The sequence below is a fragment of the Scyliorhinus torazame genome, chromosome 16 (genome assembly GCF_047496885.1).
Source record: "Scyliorhinus torazame isolate Kashiwa2021f chromosome 16, sScyTor2.1, whole genome shotgun sequence".
NCBI lineage: Eukaryota > Metazoa > Chordata > Chondrichthyes > Carcharhiniformes > Scyliorhinidae > Scyliorhinus > Scyliorhinus torazame.
This window is the reverse complement of record NC_092722.1, coordinates 166,516,537-166,530,130: the sequence shown is the minus strand read 5'-3', so window position 1 is coordinate 166,530,130 and position 13,594 is coordinate 166,516,537. Positions and strand designations below refer to the sequence as shown.

The window sequence follows — 13,594 nt, the reverse complement described above, 5'->3', positions numbered from 1 at the left end:
AAAACTAATGAAGGCAAGACAATGATTGTCGGCCCGGTGGATCAGTGGTTAGCACTGCTGCCTCACAGCGCCAGGGACAAAGGTTCAATTCTGGCATTGGTGACTATCTGTGTGGAGTTTCCACTTTCTCCCAGCGTCTGCGTGGATTTCCTCCGGGTGCTCCGGTTTCTACCCACAGTCCAAAGATGTGCAGGTTAGGTGGATTGGACATGCTAAATTGCCCCTTAAGTGTCCAAAGATGTGTAGGCTAATAGGGTTGCAGGGGGGTGGGCCGAGTAAGGGTGCTCTTTCAGAGGGTAGTCCTTCAGCACTGTAGAAATTTTATGGTTCTATGATTGCATTATAGTATCTGAAAGTATAATCACCAATTCAGGTCAGGTCAAAATATACCATGAAGAATTGTGAAGGCAAAAGTTCTTTTTTAAAGACTCCAATCTAATTTAATTAATCGATTAAACATGAAAATATCATGCATTCGTGGCTATAATCTTTGCATTACCTGGAACAGTGGAGTAGGCGTACAAGAAATCAGCTTCTACTGGGATCTTGTGCTGAGGATTTGCATCTGTTTCTACATCACCAGTAGGACCTGAATCGGTCTGTATCCCTTGATCAAATTCTGAACCTCTACATGCCTGAAGCAAGCCAGAATAAAAGTTTAGATTGGATATATATGAAATATATTGTAAAGCAATTGAACAAGGCACCAACGACTTGAACATACGCTGTATAATAATTGGAATTATCATGAGAATGTCACTTTAAGAAATGGTTAGCTGCTCATGTTACTGCAGTGATGTCAGAGTGTGGGTGGAGCTGAGCTCTGGCTCTGCTTTTTAGTTTCACTTTGAGAAAAGCTTGGTTGTGTCTGTCTTTTTGGTTTTGGTTTTCAGTGTGTTGCAGCTGAAGTCAGCCAAAGCAGCTGTATTGTTGAGCTCTCTGCCATGAAGGACTATCTCTTAATTAGGTGAATTCAGAATTATAAATGTTTTCAGTATTGAATGTAAACTCTGATGTGCTTCTGTTTAAAGGTTTGTTAAATCTTTTGGGTGTAAAAGGACAGCATACAGGTTACTTAGTGTTGCATTCTTTGGGGGTGTATTTGATTTAATGGTTGCTAAGGTGTTCACTGTTTGTTTTAAAAAGGTTAACTTGAGTTCATAGAATAAACATTGATTTGTTTTTAAAAATACTGTTCCATTTCTGCTGTACCACACCTGTAGAGCGAGCCGTGTGCTCCCCATACCACAATCTATTAAAAGTTGTGGGTCAGGTGAACTCCATGATACACTTTGGGGTTCTCTAAACCCTGGCCCATAAGAATTGGGGGCTCGTCCAGGATAAAAGTCTATCTATTGGATTGGCTTAGTGAACTTAAAGACAGTGAGGGGTGAGCATATTGTGGTTGCTTTTCAGGTGTGGTATTCTAGTTTAACTAGGGAGAGTGTTGTGGACAATGGCTCTTTCAGAGGCTCAGGTGTTATTGGGGGTGGAGACGGTCACACGCAGTACCTTACGGACAGAGACTAAAAGCAGACTGTTAGATTTGGCAAAAACATTGCAGTTAACATTACCTGACAAAATGCGAAAAGATGAGGTAATTATGGCGGTGGCTAAGCATTTAAAGATGCCTCAGATACAGTTTGACTCATTGGAAATGGCAAAAATTCAGTTGCAAATTAAACAAATGGAATACGAGAAAGAATTAAAGCAGCTTGAATACGAAAGAGATAGAGAGGAAAAAGAAAGGGAAATGGAGATACAGATCAGGGAAAAAGATGAAGAGAGAGAGTTTGAACTTCAGAAAATGGCCATGAAACATGACAGTCAGTTAAAATTGGCAGGCATAAAGGGAAACGTACAGTTGGATGATAGTGATGAGGATAGTGAGAGAGAGCGTCCAAGGCGTGGTGGGGATCTATTTAAATATGTCCAAGCATTGCCAAGGTTTGACGAGAAGGAAGTGGAAGCCTTTTTCATTTAATTTGAGAAGGTAGCTAAACAAATGAAACGGCCACAGGACATGTGGGTATTACTGATTCAAACAAAGCTGGTAGGTAGGGCTAGTGAAGTACTTGCATCACTATCAGAGGAGGTATCTGAGTCGTATGAGGAGGTGAAAAATTCCATCTTAGGTGCTTATGAACTAGTGCTTGAAGCTTACAGACAAAGGTTTAGAAATTTAAGGAAAGAATTTGGTCAAACATACATGGTGTTTGAAAGGATCAAACAGAGTAATTCTGATAGGTAGATAAGGGCTTTGAAAATAGACTAAACGTATGAAGCTCAGAGAAATTATACTTTTGGAGGAGTTTCAAAATTCAATTCCTGATGTAGTGAGAACTCATGTGGAAGAGCAGAGGGTTAAAACTGCAAAATTAGCAGCAGAAATGGCAGATGTTTGGTTTCTGACATCAGTTTCAGCCTGTGAGGGATAGAAACTGGGGACATGAGAAATACTCAAGTGGTAAAAGTAAAGGTGATCTGATGGGAGATAATAAGGAGAGTGTACCTAAGACTAAAAAGGAAATCTAGGAGGGTGGAAGAGACATGAAAAGTTTCAAATGATTTCACTGTAATAAACTAGGCCATGTAAAGTCACAGTGTTGGCGGTTGAAGAAAAGCACTGGGAAGGCTAATGTGATAAAACAGGATAAGACAGTGGGGTTTGTTAAAGTGGTAAAGGAAAGCCCAAGTGAAGCGAAGAAGGTGCAAAAGATTGTACAGCCTGATCTAGAGGTGATTGATAAGAAGGTGCCAGATGTCTTTAAAGAATTTACTTGTGTGGGTAAAGTTTACTCATGTGTATCAGGAGGAGCAGGTAAAGAAGTCACAATTTTAAGAGATACGGGAGCTAGTCAATCTTTAATGGTAAGAGATGAGGAGTTATGTATTTTGGGAAGAATGTTGCCAGAAAAGGTGGTAATATGTGGAATTCAGGGTGAGAGGAGTAGCGTTCCATTATATAAGGTAAGGTTGGAAAGTCCAGTGAAGAGTCGTGAAGTGGTAGTAGGAGTAATACAGAAACTACCTTGTCCTGGAATACAGTTTAGCTTGGTAATGATATAGCTGGATCGCAAGTGGGAGTGATGCCTACTGTGGTTGATAAGCCAGTGGAAAATCAGTCAACTGAAGTGTTGAAGGACGAATATCCTGGGATTTTTCCAGATTGTGTAGTAACAAGGTCGCAAAGTCACAGGTTAAGACAAGAGTAGAAATCAAAGAGTGAAGATGAAGTTGAAGTGCAATTATCAGAAATGATTTTTGATCAGATGGTTGAAAAAGAACAAGAACACGTGGAGGATGAGGCGGATATTTTTAGTTGAGGAAAATTGGCGGAGTTACAACAAAAAGATGTAGAAATAAAATGGATGTATCAGAAAGCATAAACAGAAGAGGAATCTGAGTGTATACCAGAGTGTTATTACCGTAAAAGTAATGACTTGATGAGAAAATGGAGACCTTTACATATGCAGGCGGATGAAAAGTGGGCAGAAGTTCATCAAGTAGTATTGCCGGTAGGGTATAGAAAGGAGGTGTTGCGAGTTGCACATGAGGTACCAGTGGGAGGTCATTTGGGAACAAGAAAAACTCAAGCTAAAATCCAGAAACATTATTATTGGGCTGGACTACATAAATGAAATGAAAATTGCTTATTGTCACAAGTAGGCTTCAATGAAGTTACTGTGAAAAGCCCCTAGTCGCCACATTCCGGCGCCTGTTCGGGGAGGCTGTTACGGGAATTGAACCGTGCTGCTGGCCTGCCTTGGTCTGCTTTAAAAGCCAGTGATTTAGCCCAGTGTGCTAAACCAGCCCCTCAGGTGTAGTTAAATTTTGTCAATCATGTCACACATGTCAAGTGATAGAGAAACCTCAAGCAGTGATAAAACCAGCACCCTTAATACCCATTCCAGCATTTGGGGAACCTTTTACAAGGGTCTTAATTGATTGCGTAGGACCGCTTCCTAAAACAAAAAGTGGGAATCAATATCTTTTGACTATAATGTATGTGTCTACTAGGTTTCCAGAGGCCATTCAAGTATGTAATATTACAGCTAAAAAGATTGTGGAGGAGTTACTTAAATTCTTTACTAGATATGGACTACCCACAGAAATACAATCGGATCAAGGATCAAATTTTACCTCAAAGTTATTCAAAGAAATAATGGATAGCTTAGGGATAAAACAATTTAATTCAACTGCGTACCATCCAGAATCGCCAAGAGTGTTAGAAAGGTGGCATCAGACATTAAAGACAATGTTGAGGGCTTATTGTCAAGATTATCCGGAGGATTGGGATAAAGGAATTCCATTACTCCTGTTTGCAATTAGGGGTGCTCCAAATGAGTCAACCAAATTCAGTCCTTTTGAACTAATTTGTGGTCATGAGGTAAAAGGACCACTTAAGTTGATTAAGGAAAAATTGGTGGGTGAGAAATCGGAAATTACATTATTGGATTACTGTCACATTTTAGGGAACGATTAAATAGAGCAGGTGAATTGTCTGGACAACATTTAAAAGTTGCACAAAATGTGATGAAACGGTCGCGAACAAGAAATCCAAAGTTCGTAGTTTTGCCAGTGGAGATAAAGTTTTTGTATTGTTACCAGTGGTAGGTGAGCCTTTAAAAGCTAGGTTTTGTGGACCTTATCAGATTGAAAGGAAATTAAGTGAGGTGAATTATGTGGTTAAAAACACCAGATAAAAGGAAGAATCACCGAGTGTGTCATGTGAATATACTTAAAAGGTACTTTGAAAGGGAAGGAGAGAAAAAGGAGGAGGTTTTAATGATTCTAACTCAAAGTGACGAACCAAAGCCAGATGACTGTGAATTTGACATATCTCAAATTAAATTGGAAAATGAGGATATTCTTAAAAATTGGGATAAATTGGTGAGTTATCTTCCAGAGGAAAAACAAACTGACCTGAAAGAGTTATTGATATCACATGGGCAGGTTTGTGGCGATAAATTGGGAAGTACTAAAATGGCTATACATGATGTAGATGTGGGAAATGCTGTTCCAATCAAACAACATCCATACAGGCTTAACCCTTTAAAATTGGCACAGGTTAACAAAGAGATTGAGAGTATGCTTAAAAATGGCATAATTGAAGTGGGTTGCAGCCAATGGAGCTCCCCCATAGTGATGGTTCCTAAACCAGATGGTACCCAACGGTTGTGTGTGGACTATAAAAAGGTTAATGCAGTTACAAGTACGGACTCTTATCCTATCCCACGTTTGGAGGATTGCATTGAGAAAGTGGGTCAGTCCGCTTTTATTTCCAAATTGGATTTACTTAAAGGTTAGTGGCAGGCACCTTTATCCAAAAGGGCAAAGGAGATTTCAGCTTTTGTGACTCCAGTTACCACTTGATTACATTACGTTTCCCAGATCAAAGTTCACCTGTTGGAACTATTAACTGTTTCTCCCTCCACAGGGGCTGATTTAGCACAGTGGGCTAAACAGCTGGCTTGTAAAGCAGAAGGCGGCGAGCAGCGAGGGTTCAATTCCCGTACCAGCCTCCCTGAACAGGCGCCAGAATGTGGCGACTAGGGGATTTTCACAGTAACTTAATTTGAAGCCTACTTGTGACAATAAGCGAATTTCATTTCATTTCATTTCAGATAGTGCCAGACCTTCGGTCTCATTCCAGTATTTTCTGTTTTTATTTCATATTTCCAGCCTCTGCAGTATTTTTCTTTTGATACCAATAGGTATATCTTGAAAGGCTTTGAATATTTTTTTTAAAAATGTATCCAGGATTTGGCCTCTTTACTAATTGTTTGCATACCCTATAAGTAGGGAGGTGGTGCTGTCGTGCTTTTGTCCCTGGACTAGTAATCCAGAGATATGGGTTCCAATCCCACCAATGGTGCAATTTGAATTTAATAAAAATCTGGAATTAAAAGTCTAATGACCATGAAACAATTGTCAGTTGTCATAAAACTCCATCTGGTTTTCTAATGTCCTATGGGGAAAGAAATCTTCCATTGTTACCTAGTCTGGCCTATTTGGAACTCCAGGCTCACACCAATGTGGTTGACTCTTTAATGGCCTAGCAAAATTAGGGATAGGCAATGAATGCTGACCTTGCCAGTGACGTCCACATCCCATGAAAGAATTAAAAATATATATTTGAACGACCACCCTTTAACTTTGGAAAAGTTGCAGCCAAACAGGTTTCAAAGGAGGCAAACAGTTCGACGCCGTGTTGTATGATCTTTGGATGCAAATCGTGCACACAAAGGCGGCACTGGGCACAATGGTTAGCACCGTTGCCTCACAGTGCCAAAGTCCCGTATTGAATTCCAGCCTTGGGTCACTATGTGGAGTTTGCACTTTCTCCCAGTGTCTGCTTGGGTTTCCTCCGGGTGCTCCTGTTTCCTCCCACAGTCCAAAAATGTGCAGGTTAGGTGGATTGACAGTGTTAAATTGCCCCTTAGTGTACAAATACGTGTAGGTTAGGTGGGGTTAAGGGGATAGCGTGGGGAAGGGGGCTTGGTACAGTGCTCTTTCAAAGGGTCGGTGCAGACGCGATGGGCTGAATGGCCTCCTTCTGCACTGTCGGAATCCTATGCTTCTTCTGCATTCACTGTACTCTCATTTGGAAAATTTGAAAATAATTTAGCTACTCTAACCACCCTCCCACAGGGTCAACCAGCAGTCTCACAACATCCTCCCCCAACTCACTCACGCTCTCCCTCAGTAGCCCCTCTTTACAACCTCCCGACCTCCACTCACTCCTGTGTCTTTTTGAGACAATTCCATTAGGGTGATGGCAACAGTCAGGCAGGACAGGTCCATCCAACAGCCCACTGACCTGTGGGTCAGGCAGCCGCCACTCTCGTTCAGACATGTTTTGGCCAGCAGCTGCTGCTCCTGCGCCAAGTGCGCTGTTCAGGCTCAGGTAGCATTCACCTTCCCGCCACTCCTCCAATCACAATCTCTCCTGCGCTTGCTGCTCATAGACACAACCTGCAGCTCACTAGTGCGGGCAGTGGGAAGGTGAGTGAGGGTTCATGAGCCTGGGCACCAGAGACACTGGAGCTGGGAACCCCCCAACTACAGAGAATGGGAGGCGAAGGTCCGTAAAAGCTCTCATCGCTAAAAACTCCATCGGGCAACAATCAAGAAAAAGTAGACCGCCATGGCATCCGCCCTTTCCCCAGGGTAACATGTTTCCCACTTGGTAAACACCGGTACTGCAGAAACACTCATCTGTTAAAGCACTGAGTGTTTCAGGGTTAGAGGAAATGGAGGAAACCTCGGAATGCACCTGCCAATGCGAACACTGAGTCTGCATCTACTACAGGCACTGGGCCAATTATAGATCCTGGGGAAGTCCTGAGAAATCCTGCATACTGCAGAGATGTAATAATAATAATCTTTATTATAATAATAATCTTTATTAGTGTCATAGGTAGGCTTACGTTAACACTGCAATGAGGTTACGGTGACAATCCCCTAGTCGTCACTCTGGCTCCTGTTCACAGAGTACTCTGTGTACACAGAGGGAAAATTCAGAATGCCCAAATCACCTAACAGCACATCTTTTGGGACTTGTGGGAGGAAACCGGAGCACCGGGAGGAAACCCACGCCGACACGGGGAGAACGTGCAGACTCCGCACAGCCAGTGACCCAAGGAATCGAACCTGGGAATTTGGTGCTGTGAAGCAACAGTGCTAACCACTGTGCTACCATGCTGCCCAATTCGGTCTCTTCCTTCTAAATATTCCATTTGGGAAATATCAACTCAGGTACAGAAGAGGGGGAAAGAAATCTATCCTTTTTAAAATAAAATAAAACCCAACTGTCTTTGACCATGGAGTACAAGGTTCCTCAAGCTGACTCATTAAAATTTTCTAAGCATCCCCATTATTAAAGCAAAATCCTGGATGATCGTCTTACCTGAATGAAGAAGAGTTTTGGTTTCCCCACAAGCGTCTTGCACATATCCCCTCGAAAGAGAGAAGTGAGTCTCTTTATAGGCATTGCTCCATCGGTGCCATAGATCATGCCTTCGTCACCATGGCTTAAAAGGATGCATGCAAAACATGCATTGTTGGTGTGATTTTCCTGAGAAACTAAAATGTGACAGTATTTATATCCAAAATTGTGGCACTCCGAAAGGAAATGTATTATTTCGATGAATTTTATCATGGTACGATTCACAGTGATCTGTATAGAATTAGCAGTTGAGTTCCTTGAAACTAAATCAACAGAAGTATTTGCTCATCAACACCAGATGCCAAACATTTCAAAAGAGGGACAACTGTTATGGTACCCAATTGCTCGGAGGTCAAGGAGAGGACAACAGCTTCACCCTATACAAGGCCATCATACCAGGCATTTGCAGACAATGACAGCACCATAATCAAAATTACAATTTCCAAAAAGTGTTCTTTTAAGCTGGAGGAATACTAGGAGATATGACCAATATTACACGTTACTTTATCCCCTGAACTTCTGATTAAAAATGCAATTATTTATGCCACTTAGGTGATTTTGTCGGAACGCCTCCTGTCCACTTTTTCACTAGCTCAAAAATAAATCGTTACGTACACGTCTTTTAATAATTGTAACATGTTAAATATACTTAAGTTAGTTCAACTTCAAATCAAAAGTCTGAGAACACGCACGAACAGATTTGAAAACAGCTTCTTCCACGTTGTTACCAGACTCCTAAACCACCCTCTTATGAACTGATCTGATCTCGTCACACATCTTCTCTACTGAGTAGTATACACTCCTGTAAGCTTCACCCAATGTCTGTGTCTATGTATATACATTGTGTATTTTATGTTTGCCCCATGTATTTCTTTTCATATATGGAACGAGCTGTCTGAACTGTACGCAGAACAATACTTTTCACTGTACCTCGGTGTGATGAACGGTTACTGCCTTATCATCATGTAAGGTGATGTCCCCTTTAAGACCAGGCTTGGAACCCTGGGGACTCCGCCTGTGGCTCCGCCCATCTGTGAGCCATATATAAAGGGCTGCCTCATGGGCTGTGTAGCAGTCAGCACTTGTCTCAGCTCTAACATAGTTCTTAGTCTAATAAAGCCTTCTTTACAGTTTAATCTCTAAACTTCGTTATTGAGGGTACCTCACTCGGTACACGTGATAATAAACAAACACAATCCAATCCGATCCTTCATTTCTATTCATTCCCCATCTGATATAGCTTGACCTTTTCTTTTCTCCTTTCTTTCTTCTTTCTCAGCTGAGTGCCCTGATTCACGCTGGGTGCTATGGGCACCAGGAACCATCAGATTCTTTAACAAATGGTCGTAAATGTGTGATTAGACAGTGCACATCAGCAGTTGCACGCAATCCTGTCCTCATACAACATACCTGAACTTTTCAAAAAGATATTTGTACACCGTGATCTGAACATTTGTTTTTTAATAAACATTTTATTGAGGTATTTTTGGTATTACAACAACAACACAACAAACAATGTACATGAAACTATAAACTTAGTGCAAAAGCTGTCTCCCTCCCTTACAGGTCCCACCTTTATTAACCCCCTACTCTAAGCTAAACTAACCCCCCCTTCTGCTGATGATTAATTTTCCACGATGAGGTCGACGAAGAGTTGCCACCTCCGGGCGAACCCTAACAGTGACCTTTTCAAGGCGAACTTAATTTTCTCCAAACAGAGAAAGCTAGCAATGTCAGATAGCCAGGTCTCCGACTTTGGGGGCTTTGAGTCCCTCCGAGCTAATAGTATCCGTCTCTGGGTTACCAGGGAAGCAAAGGCCAGAACGTCTGCTTCTTTCTCCTCCTGGATTCCTGGGTCTTCCGCCACCCTGAAAATTGCCACCTCTGGACTCCGTGCCACCCTTGTATATAGCACCATGGACATGACATCTGCAAACCCCTGCCAAAATCCCCCAAGCTTCGGACATGCCCAGAACATGTGGACATGGTTCGCTGGTCCTCCCACACATTTTGCGCACCTGTCCTCCACCCCAAAGAATCTGCTCATCCGGGCCACCCATGTGAGCCCGATGAACGACCTTGAATTGTATCAGGCTGAGCCTGGCACATGTGCGGACGCGTTGACTCTACTCAACGCGTCCGCCCATAGACCATCCTCTATCTCTCCTCCCACTTGCGCTTCAGCGCCTCTGTCTGCGTCTCCTCTGACCCCATAAGTTCCTTGTAAATGTCAGAGATGCTCCCTTCTCGTACCCACCCTCTGGAAACTACCTTGTCCTGAATCCCCCTTAGCCATAGGAGAGGGAAGGTTGACACCTGTTTACGTAGGAAGTCCCGCACCTGCAGATACCTGATTTTGTTTCCCCTTCAACAACCCAACTTCTCCTCCAGCGCCCTCATACTCAGAAAGCTCCCCTCTATAAACATATCCCCCATCCTCCCAATCCCTGCTCTCCGCCATATCCGGAACCCCCCCATCCAAACTTCCCGGGGCAAACCGGTGATTATTACAGATTGGGGACCAGACCGATGCTCCCTCTGCTCCCACATGTCTCCTCCATTGCCCCCAGACTCTCAGGGCCGCTACCACCACGGGGCTGGTGGAGTACCATGCCGGCAGGAACGGCAGAGGTGCAGTTACCAATGCCCCTAAGCTGGTGCCCTTGCATGAAGCCGCCTCCATATGCTCCCATGCAGCCCCCTCCCCCACCACCCACTTCCTGATCATGGCTATATTCGTCGCCCAGTAATAGTTACTAAAATTTGGCAGCGCCAGCCCGCCCTCTCCCCGACTCCGCTCAAGCATTACCTTCCTTACTCGCGGGGTCTTGCCCGCCCAAGCAAAGCCAGTGACCACTTTGTTAACCGGTTTAAAAAAGGACCGCAGAATAAAGATGGGGAGACATTGAAACACGAACAGGAATCTCAGGAGGACCGTCATCTTCACCGTCTGCACCCTCCCAGCTAATGACAACAGGAGCGCGTCCCATCTCCGAAAATCACCCTTCACTTGGTCTACTAATCGGGCCAGATTTATTTTATGCAGCCGGTCCCATTCCTGCGCCACTTGAATGCCTAGGCACCAAAAGCTTCCCCCTACTAATCTAAACGGCAGCTCCCCCAATCGCCTCACCTGTCCCCTCGCCTGGATCGCAAACATCTCACTTTTCCCCATATTTACCTTATATCCCGAAAACCAGCCAAATTCCCCTAGAATCCTCATGATTTCTTCCATTCTCTCTATTGGGTCCGATACATACAAAAGAAGGTCATCTGCATAGAGCGAGACTCTGTGCTCCACCCCCCTCCCCCCCCCCGCCCGGACCAGCCCCTTGAGGCTCTCAGAGCAATTGCTAACGGCTCTTTGGCCAGCGCAAACAACAGTGGGGAGAGGGGGCATCCCTGTCTCATCCCTCGGTGCAGCCTAAAATAGTCCGATGTTGTCCTATTCGTCCGTACGCTTGCCACAGGAGTTGCTCTCATCCAGGCAAGCGAAGAGTATTCCATTACACTCCTGAATTGTTCCTTGCAGATAGTGGATAGGCTTTGGGGGGGGTGGGGTGTGGTGGGGGGGGGGGGGGGGTCAGATGGTGAGTTACTCACTGTAGGATTCCTAGCCTTTGACCTAGGAAGCACGGTAGCATAGTGGTTAGCACAGTTGCTTCACAGCTCCAGGATCCCAGGTTCGATTCCTGGCTGGGTCACTGTGTGGAGCCTGCATGTTCTCCCCGTGCCTGCGTGGGTTTCCTCCGGGTGCTCCTGTTTCCTCCCACAGTCCAAAGATGTGCGGGTTAGGTGGATTAGCCATGCTAAATTACCCTAAGTGTCCAAAAAGGTTAAGTGGGGATCACTGCTTACGGGGATAGGTCAGATACGTGGGCTGGAGTAGGGTGCTGGTTGTAAGGGCTGGTGCAGACTCGATGGGCCAAATAGCCTACTTCTGCACTGTAAATTCTATGATTCTATGACCTGCACTGGTAGCCACTGTATTAATACGGCTAGTCCAGTTCAGTTTCTGATCAATAGTAACCCCTAGATTGTTGATTATGGGGGATTCAGCGATGGTAATGCCATTCAATGTCAAGGGCAGTGTTTAGATCCTCTCTTGTAGGAGATGGTCGTTGCCTTGCACTTGTGTGGTGCAAATGTAACTTGCCACTTGTCAGCCTAAGCCTGGATGTTGTCCAGGTCTTGCTGCATTTGGACAAGGACTACTTCATTATCTGAGGAGTTGCAAATGGTGCTGAGCATTGTGCTATCATCTGCAAACATCCCCACTTCTGACCTTATGATGGAAGGGAGGTAATTGATGAAGCAGCTGAAGATAGTTGGGCCTTGGATACCACCCTGAGGAACTCCATAACATTTTTGAAGATCTAGTTTTTTTTTAAACGTGGGATTGGGGATGAGGAAGATGTCCTGGAGCTGAGATAATTGACCTCCAACTACCACAGCCATTTTCCTTTGTGCCGGGTATGACTCCAACCAACGGAGAGTTTTCCCCTTGATTTCCATTGACTCCGGTTTTGCTATGACTCCTTGATGCCATACTGGGTCAAATGCTGCCTCGATGTCAAGGGCATCCTCATATCTGGCATTCAGCTCTTTTGTCCATGTTTGAACCAAGACTGTAATGAGGCCAGGAGATGAGAGACCCTGGCGGAACCCAAACTGAGCATCCATGAGCAGATTATTGTTGAGTAAGTGCCGGATGATAGCACTGTTGATGACTCCTTCCATCACTTTGCTGATGATGGAGGATACACTGATAGGGCAGTAATTGGTTGGTTGGGTTTAGTCCTGTTTCTTGTGTACAAGCCAAACCTGGGTAATTGTTCACATTGTCGGGCAGATGCCAGCGTTGTAGATGTACTAAAAAAGCTTGGCTAATAAACACAAACTTAAGTATTCATTTTGTCTGAACACTGACTTTGTATTTTCTTGGAAGCTACTAGGGAGTGTAATCTTAGCAAGGACGTTTTTCAAAAGAGTTCTAGAATAGGTTGGAATATCAATGTGATATTTAGGATACGAGAGATTTGATGACTAAAACGGTTACAGAGCATTGTATCCCTGCAAGAAAGCGAGCACAAAGTAGAGATTACAGCTTACTTAAACCAGACCATTTTATTTAAACATTTACTCACCATCTTGCAGTATCCTCTCCATTTGAGAACAAGTTTGATCATTTAAAACAACAACGTTGAAATCCAAAGAGGTAAAACATGCAAGCAGATTCCCAGCATCAATATCAGTGCCGTTTCGCACATTCATTTCTGGAACAAACAATACAAGGTCAGAACAGTTGATATAATCCCTTCACATAGCTACTTCAGTCAGCAAAATTATCAAATCATTAAACTGACAGGTTGTTGCCAGTACGTGTCTGGTTTTACCAACCGTTGTCTTTAAGTTAGTGCAGTTTAGCGGAAGGGGTGTGCTTTTAGAGAACCAGTATAATAAAGCAGCTATAATTCCCCCCCTAGAAGAAGTGTTAAATTGGGTAGCCCCTGAAAACGGGCATGGGGCTCGCAATGCCAACTAACACTTGTTCTAGGGTAGCACGGCGGTGCTGTGGTTAGCGCTGCTGCCTCACGATGCCAGCGATCCAGGTTTGATACCAGTTCTGGGTCACTGTCCGTG

At 43.9% G+C, this 13,594-nt stretch overlaps 1 protein-coding gene across 6 annotated transcripts in view; it reads right to left on the bottom strand.

Annotated features, from left to right (window-relative positions):
- casp7 (caspase 7, apoptosis-related cysteine peptidase) overlaps positions 1-13,594 on the bottom strand; it is a 76,840-nt gene that overhangs the window by 6,048 nt on the left and 57,198 nt on the right. For all 6 annotated transcript variants that reach the window (XM_072479427.1, XM_072479429.1, XM_072479433.1 and 3 more), the window contains 3 exons: positions 13,099-13,227; positions 7,913-8,088; positions 500-635 (listed from right to left, as the gene is read on the bottom strand). In XM_072479427.1, the coding sequence (XP_072335528.1) occupies positions 500-635; positions 7,913-8,088; positions 13,099-13,227 (441 nt within the window). The remainder of the gene's footprint in view (positions 1-499; positions 636-7,912; positions 8,089-13,098; positions 13,228-13,594) is intronic.